This window comes from Somniosus microcephalus, chromosome 27 (assembly GCF_052327205.1).
Source record: "Somniosus microcephalus isolate GS21.2 chromosome 27, FLI_Smic_1.0, whole genome shotgun sequence".
NCBI lineage: Eukaryota > Metazoa > Chordata > Chondrichthyes > Squaliformes > Somniosidae > Somniosus > Somniosus microcephalus.
This window is the reverse complement of record NC_141013.1, coordinates 27,413,042-27,434,781: the sequence shown is the minus strand read 5'-3', so window position 1 is coordinate 27,434,781 and position 21,740 is coordinate 27,413,042. Positions and strand designations below refer to the sequence as shown.

At 48.1% G+C, this 21,740-nt stretch overlaps 1 protein-coding gene across 5 annotated transcripts in view; it reads left to right on the top strand.

The window, feature by feature from the left end:
* unc13c (unc-13 homolog C (C. elegans)) overlaps positions 1–21,740 on the top strand; it is a 794,870-nt gene that overhangs the window by 52,350 nt on the left and 720,780 nt on the right. For all 5 annotated transcript variants that reach the window (XM_085968794.1, XM_085968796.1, XM_085968795.1 and 2 more), the window contains exon 3: positions 18,232–18,331. In XM_085968794.1, the coding sequence (XP_085824920.1) occupies positions 18,232–18,331 (100 nt within the window). The remainder of the gene's footprint in view (positions 1–18,231; positions 18,332–21,740) is intronic.

The following is a 21,740-nucleotide window of genomic DNA, read 5'->3' as shown; positions in this document are numbered from 1 at the left end:
CCACTTTGGTGGCAAAAACAGGAAAGCAGATTATTATCTGAAAGGCAATAGATTGGGAGAAGGGGAAGTGCAACGAGACCTGGGTGTCCTTGTGCACCAGTCGCTGAAGGTAAGCGTGCAGGTGCAGCAGGCGGTTAAGAAGGCAAATGGTATGTTGGCCTTCGTAGCGAGAGGGTTCGAGTACAGGGACAAGGATGGCTTGCTGCAGTTATACAGGGCCTTGGTGAGACCACACCTTGAGTATTGTGTGCAGTTTTGGTCGCCTTATCTGAGGAAGGATGTTCTTGCCATGGAGGGAGTGCAGCGAAGATTCACCAGACTGATACCTGGGATGGCAGGAATGACGTATGAGGAGAGATTGGGTCGATTGGGCTTATATTCGCTGGAGTTTAGAAGAATAAGAGGGGATCTCATTGAAACTTATAAAATTCTAACAGGACTAGACAGACTAGATGAAGGAAGGATGTTCCCGATGGCCGGGGAGTCCAGAACCAGGGGTCACAGCCTAAGGATAAGGGGTAAGCCATTTAGGACTGAGATGAGGAGGAATTTCTTCAGCCAGAGAGTGGTGAACCTGTGGAATTCTCTACCACAGAAGGCAGTGGAGGCCAATTCATTAAATATATTCAAGAAGGAGTTAGATATATTTCTTAAGGCTAAAGGGATCAAGGGATATGGGGAGAAGGCAGGGACAGGGTACTGATTTTGGATGATCAGCCATGATCTCATTGAATGGCGGAGCAGGCTCGAGGGGCCGAATGGCCTACTCCTGCTCCTATCTTCTATGTTTCTATGGATTGCAGTGGTTCAAGAAGGCGGCTCACCACCACCTTCTCGCGGGCAACTAGGGATGGGCAATAAATGCTGGCCTTGCCAGCGACGCCCAGGTCCCATAAGCGAATTAACGAAAAAATTCAAATTCCTCGGCCTAGAAATTCAGTCTGGACACTTTTGGGGCGCTAAAGTCGGGCGCTCGCTAAAGTTAGCGCCCGCCGGAAAGTGTAGGCCGCATCGCCGAAATTCAGTAGAGTTGGCCCTAAGTTTGGCCGAGCGCTGAAACTGGCGTTGAAATGCTGTGTTCCGGCGCTAAGCCGGCGATGCGGCCTAATAACGCCGAAGCCGGGCGCAGCGCAGGTGCGGTCATGTTTTGATTGACAGCAGACACCCTGACGCCGGCCAGCTCTTAAAGGGGGAAGGGTCAACTTTGACTGCTGCCACGCCCTGCATACTGGAGCCCTGCAGCTAGGCCTCAGCACTACTGGTGTGCCAAAATAGCACCTGGAGCAATGGAGAGGGCCCGTGAGCGAGCGCAGCGCTTCTCAGAGCATGCTCTGAGTGTGCTCATTCATGGTGTGGAGAAGAGAAGAGAGATCCTGTGCCCGGACAGTGGCAGGAAGGCTCCCAGGAGCCAGTACAGGAGAGCCTGGGGCAAAATCGCCCGCAGGGTGTCATCCACCTGTGATGTCCCCAGGAGTGCGGACCAATGCTGCAAGAAGTTCAACGACCTCACTCGGATGGTGAAGGTGAGTACCCTTTCCAGTGTCCCCCTCATCCTTGCATGTACACCTCACATTATGGGCAAAGGGACCTCAAAGGCCTAATGGGCAGCCCTCCTCCCGCAGCAATGGCTCTTGCATGTTCACCAGTAGCACTTTCTGCACTTAACACACTGGCCAAGCTATTCGACCATGGGAGGCAGTGCACCCAGCAACAGGGCACCACACTGGCCAAGCTATTCCACCATGGGAGGCAGTGCACACAGCGACAGGGCACCACACTGTACTTAGAGGCCGTCCTTTCTCTTGCAGGCCAAGCTGGCGAGCAATGTAAGGAGCCAGGCTGTCACTGGTGGAGGCCGTCCCGAGTACCAGGCGCTCACTGATCTGGAGGAGTGCGTGGCACGACTCATGCGTGGCCGGGTGACTGGCCCTGTCGCGATCGGCGAGGCGGACCCTGTACTGGTACCCACTGGTAAGGACATGACCGGTTGCACCTCTCTCGTTGCCCTCGCGCTTCAGATCTACATCCTTTCCCACTGACCGACAAATGCGCATAATGCACCACTCAGGCCTCCCTCGCTGACGGCCTGTCCTCACTCTAAAGCTACTCTTGTGCCTTCCTGCTTTCAGCTGGTGAGGAGGAGGTGGTCCCTGAAGCACAGAGAGCCAGGCCCTTGGAGGAGGAGGACGTCGAGGACCAGGAGGAAGGCGGCACATCGGGGGAACCCTCCTCCGCGCCAGGGGATGGCAATGGAGGGGAGACGTCTGGCCTGCAGGAGAGCCAGGGGGATGTGTTGGAGGGGAGGGCCGAAGCTGGTCCCAGTAGGGTGGACGCACGTGGGAAGGCTCCGGCAGCACGCCAGCCTTCTCCTTAGAGGGGGGAGGTGTTGGAGGGGAGGGCCGAAGCTGGTCCCAGTAGGGTGGACGCACGCGGGAAGGCTCCGGCAGCACGCCGGCCTTCTGCCCAGAGGGGGGAGGTGTTGGAGGGGAGGGCAGAACCTGGCCCAAGTGGGGTCGACGCACGCGGGAAGGGTCGGCCAGCTCGGCGGCCTTCTCCCCGGAGGGAGAGTCTGCCCTCCAGTCCGGACACGGTCCTCGCCCAGGAGGTGCGCGTCCTCGATGAGATGTCGGCGGCGTCTGAGCGGCGCCACCAAGAGTTCATGGGGGTGGTCGAACAGATGCCTCATGCCATTGAGTCCCTGGCTCAGAGTGTGGTGGTTTTCGGGGAATCACAGGCCAGGGGGTTCGAACAACTCACGGCAGCGCACGACAGGGGTGTCCAGCAACTGGCCGCAGCGCACGACAGGGGTGTGCAGCAACTCGCGGCAGCGCAGGACGCGGGTGTGCAGCAACTGGCGACAGCGCAGGACGCGACTCGCGAGATGAGTGGTGCCGTCCACACACTGGCAGAGCTGATGCGGGCACATACCAGGGCAGTTCGGGCACTCACTTCTGCCACACTCGCTGTGGCACGGAGGCATCGCCATGGCACCCGCCGCCCTGCTGCAGCACAGCGGTCTGGCCTCCCCCAGATTGCTGCGCTTGCTACACTGCCAGCCCGGCCGAGTGCCAGTGTCTCTGGCGAGCAGCGCGCACCTGCCATCAGCCAGCTTGCCCCCAATGGTGCTGCCGACACTGCCACTCCCCCAGCCAAGGTGCGACGAGCTGCTGCTAAGACTGATGCTGCCCAGCCACAGCTGCAGCAGTCAGCAGCCGGCCCCTCCCGGGCCAGGCCTCGTCTAGGCCGACCCCCAAGGGCATCTGCCGACATGCTTTGTGGCCCTCATGAGCCTTCCCCCAGCCTCGCCACACCCGCAGGGCCCAGGTTGAGGCAGAGCAGCAGGTCGGCCAGGGGCCGGAGAAGCCTGTCTAAGGACTCGCCCTCTCGGCACACCCATTAGAGTGTGGTGAGAGCGGTTTCTTTTATATTGGGGGGCTTGTGTTGTGGGGGGCATTATTTTGTTAAGGCCGAGGATCAAGGCATTTTTTGTTTTCATGGGGGTGTCTCTGTTGTGGCGGGGGGGGCTTATTTTTGTAAGGCCGCTGTTGAAGGCCTTTTGGATGGGCAAGTTTTGTTAGTCCTCCCCAGGTTTTGGGAGTGACAGATGTTTTTGACTGTTTTTTGGGGGTCTTGTCTGTTTTTCTGTTTCATGTGGGAAGGGCCCTGAGTTTGTGAAATAAAGCTTTTGATTTATTCAGCATGTCCAGGTGTCATGTTTGAAGTGGTTGTTGCGTTAACCGGCTGAGGGCTTGCGGAGCGGCTGCCTCAGGTGCGTTCATTGCCACAGGCCATTCCCTGACAGGGGGCCTAGAAGTGTCGATCAATAAGCCCCGGCGGACGGCCCTTGGCCCTTGTCGCTCCCTCCTGGGCTGGTCCTCCTCCTCCTCCTCCTCCTGCTGTCCTCCTGAGGTGGTGGTGCAATGCCAGGTGGCAGTGCCTGAGTCCTGCGGATAGCCAGGTTGTGCAGCATTCAGCACACGACGACGAACTGGGAGACTCTATCCGGCAAATACTGAAGAGATCCTCCGGAACGATCCAGGCAGCGGAACCGTTGCTTGAGGACGCCTATCGTTTGCTCGATGATGTTCCTTGTGGCTTGATGGCTTTCGTTGTATGCCTCCTCCGCTGGGGTCCTGGGCGCGCGGAACGGGGTCATGAGCCATGTACACAAAGGGTAGCCCTTGTCCCCGATAAGCCATCCCCTTGGTGGAGGCTGTGCCTCGAACATGTCAGCCACAGTAGTCTGGCGCAGGATAAATGCATCGTGGCTGCTTCCTGGGAAGCGGGCATTGACAGCTAGGATGTGCTGCCTGTGGTCACACACCAGCTGTACATTTAGGGAATGGTAGCCCTTCCGGTTGCGGTAATCCTCGGCATTGTGGATAGGTGCCCGCATAGCCACATGCGTGCAGTCAATGGCGCCCTGCACCATGGGGAAGCCCGCGATCCTGCCAAATCCGACTGCACGCTGCTCCTGCCTCTGTCGGGTCATGGGGAAGGAGATGAATTGGTGTCTCCTCGCGTAAAGTGCATCGGTGACCTGCCGGATGCAGCGATGCGCGGCGAACTGGGAGATGTTCGCTATGTCCGCAGCAGCGGCTTGGAAGGAGCCGCTTGCATAAAAGTTCAGAGCCACCGTGACCTTCACTTCCACCGAGAGAGACGTCCTGCACATCAGCTGTGGACGCAGATCTGTGTGAAGCAGCTGGCAGATCTCTGCAACCACCTCCCTTCTGAAGCGCAGCCTCTTCACACAATGTGCCGCAGTCATGGTGAGATAGGACACCTGCTGCCGGTATTGCCTGAGTGGGTAAGGCCTACGTTGCCGACGCCTGATGGCCCCTCTCCGTCTAGGCATGGTTGGCCCTCTCTCACAGCGTCTGCGAGCCCTTCGCACATAATGCTGCAACTGAGGGTTGGCCCCCCATACAGCCCCCATAATAAAGTTGAGAACAGATAAATCACAATGAATCAAATGTCAAAGCACTGGCCAGAAGCCAAAAATACCTCTCCTATGTTGTCCCAAATCTGTAACCTCTGTCCCTTGGTCTCTGTCCAGAAATCCAAAGCAGTAACGTCATTGCAGCAAAATGGCTGGGCTTTATAGGTCAGTGTAAGTGCCCTTTAATTTGCGCTCCCCGAGGCCCACAGGGCCTCTTTTGCGTTCCACCTCACAGTTCTTAGCAGCGCCACGCCCACATTGGGCGGGCGCCACTGAATTTCCGGTTTGGGGCGCACAAACAGCGTTGCGCGATGATATGACGTCATAAGCTGCGCGCGCACCTGAGCGGGCGCAAACACTGCGCCGGCGCTAAATGTCAACTGAATTTGGGCGTCGGCGCAGATCGGACTGCGTTCAGGCGCTAAGTGTCTAACGCCGGAAATATAGCCCTTTTATGGCGTTAGCGGCTGGCGCAACCCACTGAATTTCTAGGCCCTCATGTCCAATAAGTTTAATGGACAGATTATGACCGGCTGAGTGTCTGATTCCCTAAGCTGTGCTTCCCGCGAGCACCGGTCCCTACTTGGATGTGCGACCATCAGTCACCCCTTAAGCATTGAGCATTCTAACACACTCCAGTCCAACTGTTTCAATATTTAGAAGTATTAAGGCTACATTTTTTTGTTTCAGTTGAGACATGAAGTAAAACTGTTTTAAAATATATATATTTTGTGATCAAAACATTAGCTAAATGCTGATATGAAATGCCAGCTGATTTTGTTTTTATTTGACTTTTGCTAAAACTTGATTTCAGTTTGTTTTCCAATGGAAGTCTTAAACCTGGAATATGAGTATCTTATTGATTTTAAAATGTTCAATATTTAACTTGTGGCATTGAGCCAAGTGCAGCTGCAGATCAACATTATTTGGCAGCAAACTGAATTAATAGCAGTGACAAAAGTGAAAGTGTAGTGGAAAAAAATTAATACAAAAGTCAAAATACTAATTCTATTTGAAATATGCACTTGTGTCTTTGGGGAGTAAATTAAATTATGCATTTTACTTTTAATGGTCTGAGATCTGGGTACCCAATAACTCCTCAAAGAAATCTTTTCACATGGACTTGTCTAAAACCATTAATAAATAAATCATATTGAAACGGTGATGCCTATTAGCATACTGTATAGGTCAGCAAAGACTTATTTGGTTTACAAATGCACATTTATGTTAATTGTACAACTACAGTGTTTAGCACAAGTTGGTTGAATTCGTGATGCAAATTTCGGTATCAACTAAACCTGCTTCAAATTAAACAATCTTGTGCTGTATAGAAAAAACCCATTTGTTCTGTATGTACTATAACTACTAGAAGCAAAATTAAAACTTTGTAAAATACATTTGTGATTTTTCTATTTCTTGTGCTTATTCTTACAGCATTAACACCTGAAGTGAAAAGTACACTAAAGTATTTTAAATTGGTGGAACCAACAATTTTTAAAATTATAAACAGAAAATGCTGGAAATACTCAGCAGGTCAGGCAGCATCTATGGAGAGAGATGGTAGGAAGAATAGAAAAGAAAAATATTATTTAAATGGAGAAAGACTATAGAATGCGGCGGTACAGAGGGATTTGGGTGTCCTCGTACATGAAACACAAAAAGTTAACATGCAGGTGCAGCAAGTAATTAGGAGGGCAAATAGAATGTTGGCCTTTATTGCAAGGGGGATGGAGTATAAAAGTAGGGACGTCTTGCTACAACTGTACAGGGCGCTGGTGAGACCACACCTAGAGTACTGCGTGCAGTTTTGGTCCCCTTATTTAAGGAGGGATATACTTGCATTGGAGGGTGTTCAGAGAAGGTTCACTAGGTTAATTCCTGGGATGGAAGGGTTGTCTTATGAGGAAAGGTTGAGCAGGTTGGGCCTATACTCATTGGAGTTTAGAAGAATGAGAGGTGATCTTATTGAAACATAAGATTCTGAGGGGGTTGGACAGGGTAGATGTTGAGAGGATGTTTCCCCTCGTGGGGGAATCTAGAACGAGGGGGCATAGTCTCAGAATAAGGGGGCACCCATTTAAGACAGAGACGAGGAGGAATTTCTTCTCTGAGGGTCGTGAATCTTTAGAATTCTCTACCCGAGAGAGCTGTGGAGGCGGAGTCATTGAATATATTCAAGGCGGAGATAGACAGATATTTGAGCAAAAGGGGAGTCAAGGGTTACGGGGAGCGGGCAGGAAAGTGGAGTTGAGGCCAAGATCAGATCAGCCATGATCTCATTAAATGGCAGAGCAGGCTCGAGGGGCCGAATGGCCTACTCCTGCTCCTATTTCTTATGTTCTTATGTTCATGTTCTTATCTGTTTATGTTTCAGATTTCCAGCATCTACAGTATTTTGACTTTTGTATTAATTTTTTTCAACTATACTTTGTTTTGTCGGTGCCATTAATTTAATTTGCTGCCAGTTATGAGAGCAGAAATCATAGTGATCACCTGAAAAGATTCATTTTGAAATTAGACTTTTGGCGGGGTGGGGGGGAGGTGGGGGGCGCTGTGGGCAGTGGTTGGGGAAAAGAAATCCACTATCTCATAATAAAACAGAGGAAGATCTACAGAAAGAGTGCAGATTATCTTGTTTCAGTGTGATGTGCCTCAATAATTCCGAGACCCGATGTTAGCGAAACAAAACAAGGCTTTTATTAACTTAGAAAGTAACACGTAAGAGAGAGAGGTATCTTCCTTCTGGAGACTGAGGCCAGACTGAGCTAGCTTACAAAAGGGGCCAGGTATGGGCGGAGCCCTACACACAGCACATTCCAGCACATTCCAATAAACAATACAATGAAGACTGGGGGAAGGGAAATGAAACTGAAACCGACCACAGTCACAGGCAGTGATGAATGGAATATTTCATCACATTCACCCCTTCTATAGATTTAGTCTGTTCGGGGGTTTGATAGTCCTCTGCGACCGACGTGGCTGTTGTGGTGCCGCGGGTGTCGGCTGGGTGTCCCCGGTAGCCTCCTGGGTCTCTGCCGGGGGCACCGCCAGGGTTGTTGAAGGGGTCGTTGGTGGGGGTGCCGTTGGTCGATGTTCTTCCGGGGGTGATGAAAGAGTAGTGGGTGGGTAAGAGCTGCTGTGATCGTTGTTGCTGCTATTGCCATGGTTGTTGTCGATGCCGGCTGGGGCGACGTCTTTTATGGACACAGTGTCCTCCCTTCCGTCGGCGTGCCGGACATATGCGTATTGGGGGTTGGCGTGGAGTAGGTGTACTGGCTCCACGAGAGGGTCCGTCTTGTGGCCCCTCACATGCCTTCGCACGAGTACCGGACCTGGGGTGGAGAGCCATGACGGCATGGATACGCCTGAGGTGGATTTCCGGGGAAAGACAAACATTCGTTCATGAGGCGTGGCATTAGTGGCCGTACACAATAGCGACCGTATCGAATGGAGCACATCCGAGAGGACTTCCTGCCAGCGGGGGATAGGGAGGCCCTTGGTCCTTAGAGCTAGAGTGACTGCTTTCCATAATGTCCCGTTCTCTCGCTCCACTTGGCCGTTACTCCGGGGGTTGTAGCTGGTGGTACGGCTCGTGGCGATCCCCTTGGACAGCATGTACTGGCGTAGCTCTTCACTCATGAAGGACGCCCCCCTATCCGTATGGATGTAGCTCGGCATACCGAACAGGCAGAACAGGCTGTTGAGGCATTTAATGACCGTGGCGCTGGTCATGTCTGGGCAGGGGAAGGCGAATGGGAACCGGGAGTATTCGTCCACAATGTTCAGGAAGTAAACATTGCGGTCGACGGACGGGAGGGGGCCCTTGAAATCTAAGCTGAGCCGCTCAAAGGGCCGTGTAGCTTTGATTAAGTGGGCTCTATCTGGGCGGTAGAACCGAGGCTTGCACTCAGCGCAAGTGCGGCAGTTCCTGGTCAGAGACCGAACTTCCTCAATCGAGTAGGGTAAGTTACGGGACTTTATGAAGTGGAACAGCCGCGTGACCCCTGGGTGGCAGGTCGTTGTGGAGGGTCTGTAGCCGATCCCCGGTGGCGCTGGCACACATCCCTCGTGAGAGGGCGTCAGGGGATTCGTTAAGGGCCCCTGGCCGGTAAATGATGTCGTACTCGAAGGTGGAGAGCTCGATCCGCCACCTAAGAATCTTATCATTTTTAATCTTCCCCCTCTGTTTATTATTGAACATAAACGCTACCGACCGCTGGTCGGTAAGTAGGGTGAAGCGTTTGCCGGCTAGGTAGTGGCGCCAGTGGCGCACTGCCTCCACGATGGCTTGGGCTTCCTTTTCCACGGAGGAGTGTCTGATCTCGGGCCCTTGGAGGGTCCTCGAGAAGAAAGCTACGGGCCGCCCCGCCTGGTTGAGGGTGGCCGCCAAGGCGAAGTCAGACGCATCACTTTCCACTTGAAATGGAGTGTTCTCGTCCACTGCCTGTAGCGTGGCCCGCTCAATATCCTGCTTAATGCTTTTGAAGGCGGCGTGGGCCTCAGCAGAGAGCGGAAAAGAGGATGCTTTCAAGAGGGGGCGGGCTTTGTCGGAGTAGTTGGGGACCCATTGGGAATAATAAGAAAATAACCCCAGGCACCTTTTCAGGGCTTTGGGAGTGTTGGGCAGGGGCAGCTCCCGTAGGGGGCGCAATCGGTCGGGGTCTGGTCCGATTTCCCCATTCTCCACCACGCTGCCTAGTATGCAGAGGCGCGTGGTGTTGAAAACGCACTTGTCCTCGTTGTAGGTTAGGTTGAGTTTTTGTGCGGTTTCCAGGAACCTCTCGAGGTTCGAGTCGTGATCCTGCTGATTGTGGCCGCAGATGGTGACGTTGTCGAGGTAGGGGAAGGTTGCCTGCAAGTGGTGGTCATCGACCATGCGGTCCATCTCCCTCTGAAAGACCGAGACCCCATTCGTCACCCCAAAGGGGACTCTGAGGAATTGGTAGAGGCGTCCGTTCGCCTCGAAGGCGGTGTACGGGCGGTCCTCTGGTCTGATAGGGAGCTGGTGGTACGCTGACTTGAGGTCGATGGTGGAGAACACCCGGTATTGGGCGATTTGGTTCACCATTTCTGATATGCGGGGTAGCGGGTAGGCGTCTAGTTGGGTGTACCTGTTGATCGTTTGACTATAGTCGATCACCATCCGTTTCTTCTCGCTACCCCTTACCACTACCACTTGGGCGCGCCACGGGCTGTTGCTGCGTTCAATAATGCGCTCTTTCAGGAGCCTGTCTACCTCGGTCGCGATAAACCGCCTGTCCTCCCAGCTGTACTTCCTGCTTTTGGTCGCTATTGGCCGGCAGTTAAGGGTAAGGTTCGCAAATAGCGAAGGCGGCTTTACCTTCAGGGTAGCCAGACCGCACACTGTGAGGGGCGGCTGGGACCCACCGTACTTGAGCGTGATGCTTTGGTGGTTGCACTGGAAATCCAGGCCCAAGATCACGCTCGCACATAGGTTCTTCATGATTAATACTTTAAAATTATCGTATACAGTCCCGTTAACGCCCAATTGTACCGTGCAGTAACCCAGAATGGTCGATGTCTGGGTTTTATCAGCCATAGAGATGGTACCCTGAGCAGGGACCACCTTTAGGGAGAGTTGTTGTGCCAGTTCAGGGTGGATAAAACTCTCCGTGCTTCCACTGTCAATTAAACATTTAACCCGGCACCCGTTTACCTCGATGTCCACCATTGATTTGGATAGCGGGTGCGGCCTGGTCTGGTCCACTGTGACCGATGCCACTGTAGGGCCCTGATCGATACAAGATGGCGTCCACGCTGTCTGCTCATAAGATGGCGGACCCCACGAGGTCGGGCAAGATGGCGTCCAAGATGGCCGCTCCCACGGCGCACACGCGGCGGTGGCGGGTTTTCCGGCGGTTGGTTTTCCGGCGGGGTTCCCTCTGCACACTTTCCCGAAGTGCCCCTTCTTACCGCACTTAAAGCAGGTGGTGCCTTTCGCCGGGCACAGGTTTCTGGTGTGTTTTGGCTGCCCGCAGAAGTAGCAGTTGGGTCCCTGACGCGTCGCGGCTGTCGTAGGGCTTCTGGGGGGAGAGCGGGGCCCCGCCGGTGTCGGGCTGCCGGGCGGGGAGGATGCCTTCCAAGATGGCGGCGCCCTCGGTGCACACGTGGCGGCGTGGACGGCGCGGGCTGAAGAGTAGGCGTCCGAGTTTCTCTGGGCCACATCCAGGGATCGCGCGGTGTCCGCAGCCTGTTTCAGGTCCAACCCCGTTTTTTCCAGCAGTCTTTGCCGGATGTAAGTGGAGCTGAGGCCTGTGATAAAGGCATCGCGAACAAGCTCGTCGGTGTACACTGCGGCTTTTACATCTCGGCACTTGCAGTCTTTGCCAAGCATTTTCAGGGTGCTTAGGAACTCCTCCACCGATTCCCCAGGTCGCTGTGTGCGAGTAGCGAGCAGATGCCTAGCATACACCTCATTCGTAGGCTGCTGGTAATGCGCCTTTAAGATGTCGCAGGCGGCCAGGTACGTATCGGCGTCTTGGATGAGGGGGTAAACCCGGTGGCTTACCCAATTCCGCAGAATTCCGAGTTTCATCCTCGCAGCGTCCGTAGCGTCTTTGACGGCTGCGGAATTGTCCAGGAAGAATTCCATACACTCAAACCAGTGTCCGAAGCATGCTGATGCGTCCGGAGCATGTTGATCCAAATCCAAACGTTCAGGTTTCAGGAGTTGATCCATAGTGTTGAAAAATAAGTTAATAAAATTGATGTGCCTCAATAATTCCGAGACCCGATGTTAGCGAAACAAAACAAGGCTTTTATTAACTTAGAAAGTGACACGTAAGAGAGAGAGGTATCTTCCTTCTGGAGACTGAGGCCAGACTGAGCTAGCTTACAAAAGGGGCCAGGTATGGGCGGAGCCCTACACACAGCACATTCCAGCACATTCCAATAAACAATACAATGAGGACTGGGGGAAGGGAAATGAAACTGAAACCGACCACAGTCACAGGCAGTGATGAATGGAATATTTCATCACACAGTGCTTTATGCTTTCAAAAGCTGATGGTTGGAAGCAGCATTTTATTAGATTGGTCAACTGTACAATCCATATGCACCAAACCATTTCAACTCCCTCCTGCTGATCCTCCCTCCCTCTCTCTCCTCGCAGTTGTATTTTTTTTTACAAAGAAAGCTATACTCCACTCCTTTGTAATGCAACTTACCTTCTGTAATATTTTGGGAAACCTGTATTATTCAGTTAGCAACGATTGTTGTGATTTGTTGCTTTGCGAATAAGGTATTTGAGCCAATCAGTTGGATGCGTGATATACACTTTGTATATGTGACACTTCCATGTATGAATTACCTTTTCTCATGCGCTGGGGATGTGCCAAACACAATAATTTTAATTATGCAGATAGATTTACATTCACCTTCTGCTGTCCCTCGCCATACACTTCTAGCTTTCTTGTTTTCTTCGTTCAATTTTCATTTTCTTATTCCTTCACTTCTTGCTCTTTAGGTCTCCTCCTTTACCTCTTGCTCTCTTTCTTCATATCATGCTCTCTTTTTAATTCTTCTCCTTTACCCTTTCTCTTTCTCGCTTTCCTCTTTTACATCTTTGCATACAGGGAACCACCCTGGCAGGTTGGCAAGTGAGGAAACATGGATGGGCAGTTGAGCAGCACTCTTTAAATACTCCACACTAAGTCCCAGGCTTCTGACACAGGAGTAGTCCTCTAAGAAAGTATTTTTCTAGAGATTTACAATGCCAAAAAGGAAATTCTCTGTGTAAGAATTAGCATTTAATTTGGAATTTTCTATGGGTTTCTTAAATGTTACTTTTACCAGTAAATTTTCAGCTGGGGAAAAATTCAAGATGGTGGCTTAAGCCAGTTTTGCAAAATTTTGGAACAATTTTTGTTTGTTTCCTGTTACTTGCCAGTCCAGAATTGACATTTCTTGCTGTTTTCTAGTTCAGGATTGGTAACTTTTTAGATGCCTTCAGTTTTGCAGCATTTAGTGGAGTAGGATTCGGCTTCCATGCCTGAATGTCATCGCTGGTGCACCCAGGGCTCCATCCTTGGCCCTTTCCATTATTGATGTGCTATACCTTGGTGATTTCATCCAGAACCATGGAGTCAGCTATTGCATATACACCAATAATAATCAACTCTACCACTCTGTCTCCTTCATTGACCCCAAGTCTGTTGAAACTCTCTCCAATTGCACACCTGACATGAATAACTGGATGAGTCAAAATTTGCTCCAACTAAACATTGGCAAAATTGAGCCATCCTTTTTGGATCTCATCATCACCGCATGCTACCTACCTCGATTCCATCAACCTTCCTGGCTTCAGTAAATTTGTTGTAAAAAAAAAAGGACTTGCATTTATATAGCGCTTTTCACAACCACTGGATGTCCCAAAGCACTTTACAACTGATGAAGTACTTTTTGGAGTGTAGTCACTGTTGTAATGTGGGTCAGTTGCTATCACGTTTAGGCTGGAATGGGACTGGATTACCTATGAGATGGGATCACTAAGATCAGTTTTAGACATTTCCATTGACTAAATTCCCATTTTTTTTTGGGTGGCGAGTTGGGAAAAAAATTCTTCCCAAATTTGAGAACCCCTATTCCCCCCACCCCCCCCAAAAAGTCACATTTTATTATCAAAAATCATGTCCTGGGGAATGCGCACATTTCATCACATCTATGACAACACAGCATGTTGCATATTGTACGTGCCATGCTGGCGTCATGCATGTGATGAGTGTGCACCTCTGGACCCAACTATCAATGGAAGAAATGAAGGCTACTCAGTTTGGATATTCTTACGGGACATAGATCATCTTTAGCTGCTGCTGTGAGGATTATATTCTATATACTTCAGCAAACGTGAGTCTTTCATTCCTAGTTGGGTGTGGAGCAAGGACAGCCGTGCACTGGCACAGTTACCACACGGATTGTGACTTGAAGACTAAGGGCATCAATGGAAGACTGGATCAGGTCACTTTGCAAGGCATTGTTTACTAAAAGCAAGATCAGAATTGTTTCCCTGTGCATAATCGCCAGCAATATTTATTATTCCTCTCTTGTAGTAGCAGAAGTGGTTGGACTCATAATGAACAGAGCAGCAGCCTTAAAGTTTCTGGGCTTGGGAGGGCACTTTTGTGGCTTAAGCTGGATGGGTGGCGCTTCTCTGCCCCTTTTTTTATACCGATTGTAATTCTGAGGGGGTGTAGGGTGGGCACTTCTTGCATTAGCCCCGCCTTCCTGTGTTGAAGCCAGGAGAGGTGAGGTGGCATGATGTCACCCACCAGAATCCCCTTAGCCCCTGAAACTTAATGCAGAAGTATTTTCCTTGCCACCATTACACACTGGTGAAAGTGGGACCCACAGTTCCTGCGATTGATTGCTGCTACAAGAGAAAATAATTTTCAAAATGCATCTTCAATAGAATTCATTTTTTAAATTCTAATTTTAGACCTCTGAGAACAAGATTTGGTGATACCCTGTGGCCAAAAGGTGCCCACTTCAAAAAGGATCTACTGTTAGGACCTCTAAAAATCAAGCGAGTGGTTAAACAATCTACTTTGCTATTTCAGCTGCCTGGGCTCGTGATCGTTTTCTTTGAAGTAGTGATGGCGTCTGTTGTCAATTCAATAGCAGATGCATTGTTTGTTGGTGGTGGCAGCGTCAGTGCTTTACCACCAACGTTGCCAAAGTACTGGAGAGGTACCACCAACGCTGCCTCCGCAAGATCCTGCAAATCCATTGGTAGGACAGACGCACCAACGTCAGTGTTCTCACTCAGGCCAACATCCCCAGCATCGAAGCTTTGACCACGCTCGATCAGCTCCGATGGATGGGTCATATCGTCCGCATGCCCGATACCAGACTCCCAAAACAAGCACTCTACTCGGAGCTCCGACACGGCAAGAGAGCCCCAGGTGGGCAGAGGAAATGCTTCAAGGACACCCTCAAAGCCTCCTTGAAGAAGTGTAACATCCCCACCGACCCCTGGGAATCCCTGGCCCAAGACCGCACAAAGTGGAGGAGAAGCATCCGAGAAGGTGCCGAACACCTCAAGTCTCTTCGCCGGGAGCAAGCGGAAGCCAAGCGCAGGCAGCGCAAGGAGCGCACGTCAACCCAAGCACCCCACCCACCTGCCCCTTCAACCACCGTCTGCCCCACCTGTGACAGAGACTGTAGGTCCTGCATTGGACTCATCAGTCACCTGCAAACTCATTTTTAATGTGGAAGCAAGTCATCCTCGGTTCCGAGGGCCTGCCTAAGAAGAAGAAGCATTGGTTGTTAATTCAATGACACAGGCAGAATTGACTGGGTGGTGGTAAATCCCATTAGGCTTAATTGTCTACCTCATCCTGAATGGAGCAGAATTTTTTTTGCTCATGGTCAAATCCACTCATTGTTAAGGCACAGATGTTGTTCATGTTGGACTTGATTTGGCCGCATACCATAACTAAAGCATCTTTGCATGCATGGATTTTATACCAAATAAATTTTTTAAAATTTTGAAAATAACACCATCTAAAAGACAAGGCAGAAAACTATTGTTCCAGAAATATATGCGTGTTTAGTTTCCAAAAGTTAAAATGCAGGAGTCAAATTAAATTGAGCAGCAATTTTTTTTCAGGGCTGTCGAGCGATTTAATAATCTCATGATTAGAATTTTAAATCTTAGTTAATGTTGGTTTTAATTGATGTTTAATACAATTACTGCATCCATTTCAAGTTTGTTTTATTACTGATGCTATTAAGAAGAAGAGCAGGGGAGTTCTCCCCAGTGTCCTGGCCAATAATTATCCCTCAACCAATATCACTGAAGAGATTATCTGGTGATTAGCTTATTGCTGGACCTTGCTGTACGCAAATTGGCTGTCTCGTTTCCTACATTACAGTGCCTACACTTCAAAAGTGCTTAATTGGCTGCAAGTCATTTTGGGACATCCTGAGGTCGTGAAAGGTGCTATATAAATGCAAGCTCTTTCTTTATTATTATCAATAAAAAATGACCCAGCATAAAAACCCTGGCAGTTTTGTCCGCTTTCACTTTCTATTTAAATTTTAAATGGAATGTTTCTTTTTTTGTTGTTGCTCATATTGCTCTATTTTCTCCCTCGATTTTTGAAGTTAGATAACGTTCACTTGCCTTTTATTCTTTAAGCACCCTGCTCCTATTGTCGATTCTGGAGGTGGGAGGGGAGAAAGTTTTTCTTACAAGATGGTGTTCATTGGCTGCAAACCAACTTCATGGCAGTCAAAGGCCCATATTCTGAAAGTTGACAACTTTGTATCATCAACAATAACCAGGCCAATCTTTGACAGTATAACTCTTCTCCTCAACTGATGAAATATATACTCATCAGCTGCCCCACCGCCTGAGACCACCCAGATCTGTAAACTCATATGCACCACCTGAATGCTTAATGAAGTGGGCTTTCTGCCTCACCCGAAGTAAAGCCCTCCATCATTGTCAGGTCCTTCTCCTCTCTGGCCCAAGCAATGGCCAATAGGGTCAAATAATGCACTGATAACAAGTGTATCACAAACCATAATACATTGATATATAAGTGTTTTAAAAGCATAATTTCTCTTTGAAATATACTGGTTGGTGTTCATCCTTTGGTTTTGATCACATGCTTTCACCTTTTATGTAACTCTAATCGAGAGATGACGGTTGGTGATATCAGTGGACGATCACTTAACACACTCATTTTACAAGTAATTAATAAATGAAGAAATGTATAAATAAAGACATAGTATGATTCAGACGCTAATGCATAGGATGAATTGCTGCTGGACGGAAGACATTATGGGGCACTTTTTTGCCTAAATGTATTGTTCATAGAATCAAACTCTGCAGTGCATTTGTGGTTTCAATTAAATCTTATATGTTGCCATAGTTTCTTGCAAGCACTGATCTGGGTAGAGTAGTGATAGAAGAACATGAACATTTCAAAGTGTACGGACTTTCTAAATGAACTGAAATGTATGCACTCCACGGTTCCACTATTATTTGAATTGCTATATTATGAATGCCATCTGGCAACACCACCAAGTAGCATCCTTAGTAGTGGATAAGTTCCACAAGTCTTGAGATTATATAATAAAGGAAAGTAAATGTGATGGAAAATCAGTGTACTTGTCTTTCCTAAGTGTGCAATTATTCTTCATATATACCTTTGTTGCTTTGCCATGTGCAATATTAAATGGGGTTTGTAATGCACCTAATATTTCACATCTGCTTTTGCCCCTGCTGAAACTCATTGAGTGCAATTATCCTTGAAAATATATTATGGGGAGAGTAGAGGGTAGTATTAGCACCATCATATGCATCTCTAACCCAATTTGATATATTTTGAAATAACAACAGAAAACGCTGGGAAAACTCAGCAGGCCAGAGCAGCATCCGTGGAGAGAGAAACAGAGTTAACGTTTCAGGTCGAAGACCCTTTGTCAGTTCTGACGAAGGGTTTCGACCTGAAACGTTAACTCTGTTTCTCTCTCCACAGATGCTGCCTGGCCTGCTGAGTTTTTCCAGCGTTTTCTGTTGTTATTTTGGATTTCCAGCATCCGCAGTATTTTGCTATTGATATATTTTGAAATGGTTATTAAGGCCTGCTGTATTGGTCTTCAGTGTAAGCAATACAAAAGCAGACTTTTTTTTACTTTTGAAGGAACGTAGGACAAGATATGGTGACCGAGGAGCCCACCTCCTATGTTGCACAATCACGAGCTAGCCTGCAAAATAACCAATTGCTGCAGCGAGTTAAATGATTAGAAATACTATTTCTTGACTATTGCCAAGAGCCGAGATTGACTTTAAAATAGAATCTGCAATGTGTGCGCAGTCTTTCCATTAGTAGCAGAGGAAACCTCCAGGATTTGGAGGTTATTCGGGTTGTGTTGGTGCATCAGCCCAGTTTCTCCCAACTAGTTCTAGGCAAGTTGCCTGATTTGACATAATTCTCACAGATGTGACTCAATGGATTGGTGCTGATGGTGGGGCTGAAAATCCACAGCAGATCTCTTACAAAAGAGTTTTTTTCCCCCAAAATCTGTTCAGTGGAGATGTACACCATCCCCCCCCCACCTCCCCCCCGCCCCCCCGCAACCCTTCGCAATAGTAACCTCTGACTCACCGAAAGGAACATGATTGGTTCAATGACTTCCCTCATCTTTCATCTTTGTGAATACCACAGGAGATTTGACACTAACTTTTTAAAATGTCATGCAATAACATACTTGAGAGTACTTTTGCAATGTGGTGCAACTAATATTTTTTTATTTTCCAGACAAGTTTAATACCTATGTAACTCTAAAGGTTCAAAATTTGAAAAGTACTACAGTGACGAGACGAGGAAATGAACCCTGCTGGGAACAGGATTACATGTTGTAAGTTCAAAATGTTTGCTGCTAATGTGCTTTATTGAATCAGTATGTAGCGCACGGGTGAAGGCTGCAGTCCTACCACACTACCGGTCTCGGGTCAGTGGTGGGAATGTATGAACGTGGTTGACAAGACTCGAGTGATGCTGTGTACTGCAACTTGCACTACCGCTGCCAGAAGGTCGCGCTGCATCTCCACGCTTGTAGCATCATAGAGTTCCTCTTGCAGCCACTTTGCAATGCTCGGGGAAACAAGGGTGGCAGCATTTGCTTTTATTTAACTTTTAAAAAGTTGAATATTGAGTTTTGCGAAGTGGCAAGAACATCCTGCAATTTAAAAAAAATCCAACTTCACACCAGAATGCAATTATACTGGACCCAGTGCGAAGCCCAAGCAGTATGAGATGGTCTCCTGGATGGTCTCTCCCCACTTGGCATTGATGTACACGAGAATTAGATTGGGACCAGACTGTGTTAGATTGCCGTTTTAGCATTGGTCTGCACTTGAATTGACTCGAAAGTGGCAGTAAAGCTGCGGCCTTAGGATGTAAAAGTGTACAAGTTGTTTCCAGCAGGTTTTATAAATGCGCTACAACAGAGTTTTATCTCGGGAGTGCTGGGCAGGAGATGGCTAGGTGCGGATTTTAAAAACTTATATGGAGTAAAATTTCCACAGTGTTTCTCCTAAATCTTCCACCGTAACTTCAGCGGAGGATCCATGGAAACCTCTGAGAAATGGCTATCTTGGTTCCTTGGTAATTGCATCAAGTAGCTGCATGCTGATCGAGTGATTTCATTGTTTATTTCATGGTGTCCTTGGGTTCCACTACTGAAACTGTTCACACTTTAAAGATTCAACCCAGCTGCCATCAGTGGGTGTTAGCTGAGGGAACTATAATTGAACTGTGCTTAGCTAGGACCTATGCATATCCCACTGACCATTCTCTGCTATCTGCTGGCTTAAGAGGAAGGAGCAGGATCTAAGGAGGCATCGAAAATGATTACAACCCGAAGTGTCTTACACACCCCAGCCAGCATTGCCATAGTATAGGTGGAGATAGGAACCCAGCCATCAGCTACCTTGTGTGAATGCAGCTTACAGGGACCTTGTGTTGGCTATGTGTTTGGTGCCACATTGAGTGGGCCACAGGGCACATGCATTGGCATGGCAGCAATGCAGAGTCCAATGCTAAAACCTGTGCATTTGAAAAGTAGGCTGTTGCCAGAATTCTGGGCATTCTCCTTCTGTGATGCTCCGATGAGTTTACAGTGACTTGTTGTTGAGCTGTATTATAATTAACATTGCACAGTTACCTTGGAAATCTTTTGGAGACCTCACCTCGTAGGATCTTGTCATAGGCGAGACAGTGTTCACTCGCTGCAACAGTTTGTTTTGATTCTGAAAGACCACACTGTCTCTTTGAATGCTGAGCTCTGGTACAGTGAATGCTAACCATTTGTGTCCTTTGGGAACAGAATATTGTCTCCAGCTGTATCCTTTAGATGGGGTGTTTGATGCGAATATGTGAGCCACATGCTCACAGAGCTGCCGTGTCTGAACATCATTCAAAACCCAGGAAGAACTGCAGAATCTGCAGATATGCTCTTGTTTTATCCAAATAATTAATTTGAAGAAAGCAAACAAACATTAAATGGTGCTGTTTGTTAAATATATTACTGTGTATTTTAAATACATAATCAAACAAAAATACAATGGAATAACACGTCATAGTTTTCAGATAGTACATGGTCACTTTCGTGCATACTGGTAACCCAGTTTTAATATACAATCTTCTCAAAACCACATTGGGTTACTCATTGATAAAATTCATATGAACATGTCCTGATTTTTAATTGAATGGCTAGCAGCATCTTACAGTGTCCCATCTCTTTAACACCTGTAAAACACAGGACTATCATCTTGTCTTGTTATCGAGCTGTATAAGAATTATATAAAAATCAGATCATGGTAAAATTTGTAATAGATAACCTGCTGATTTTCAAGTTACACGCTACTTGCAGATATATACATCGAGGGTCTTTATTACAAGTTTCAGGTCTGCAGTAGATATTTCTTGGGTATAGTGTGCTAATCATTGCAGTTAGCAGTCCAAATTGTTGTCCAACTGATGCCTCTGCTAAAGGAGGCTTCTCCACAATAGAATGCAGATTAGCACTCTACCAGTGTCCTTCAGTTCACTACAATTGGCCTAGCTCACACAAAGGATCCCCAATGTGCATCTATCCCATCCTTCCTCTGCTGCAGCTTTAAAGTACTGACTAAAACTCTTGCCTCCAGACTGAATTTTAAGTTTCCCTGGACTAGTGCACCTAGACTAAACTGGCTTTGTACGAGGACATACTGTTAGAAACTAGGGGTGCCTAAAAATGTATATGGCTACATGAATAATACTGTGTTTAAATGATAAGTTTCATTTTCCTGAAAAGCTTGCATTAGAATTTGAGACAGTCTTTTTAATCAGTTAGATTGGGTGAAACATAAACATTCCACACAGGGGCCCATAGGATGGTCCTGCCAGGCTAGTTATCTGTTGCTTGTAAGTTAGGGTTTTGACTTTGTTAATGTATCTTTAATTTGGCCAGTGAAGGCCCAACCTATGTTTCTTCCATTATTACTAATAGCCATATTATAATCTCCACAGATAGAATTTGGAGTTTGTTTAGCAGAACTGCGTGTGAAGATAATTAAAAGTTAATTAGGAAAAGACATAGAATGAAAGGAATTTGAGGAGGCTAAGGTATCCATCTTAGAATGGGCCATTTGTTAGATGAAGGTGAGATAGCCCAAGCAGCTGCAAGTTGCTATATATTTTTGAAAGGGAAAAAAAAGTATAAAGCAACAGCTATTGAACACTGAAAGCAGCGCAAAACTATAATTCATCGAATGTAAAAATTCTGAGAGAAAAATTCACAGTAGAAAAAGGGAGTAAGCCATAGACCTTACTTGTGAAGGTCAGAGTGGTGAGACAGCGACTGGTTAATGTGCGACAGCTCTGACTGGGGCCTTGTACTTGCTGGGTTAAGGGGGAGAGAGTAAAAAGAGATAAGATGGATTCCCATGGAGGAAACTTCAAAATGTAAAAAAACAAGGATGAAGTAATGAGACCTTCTTTTGGGGAGGGCTTTCATCCAAACACCAAGACAAAGAACTTAAGCTGTCATTGGTTGATGAAGTTTTGGAGGAACCTCTATAGGTTAAATGGTCTTGTCAATAACTTGGCCTCAGGCCCACCCCTAAAAAGAGAATAAAAAGTGACACCCCAAGGGCTTGCACACAGACTGTGGAGGGGAGAGCCGAACAGCTGGTCGAACACTCTTTTAAGAGTGATCCCATGCTCACCATCGAAGGCCCTAGAGAGAGAGAGAGAGAGAGAGAGAGAGAGGCCAGAAGCCA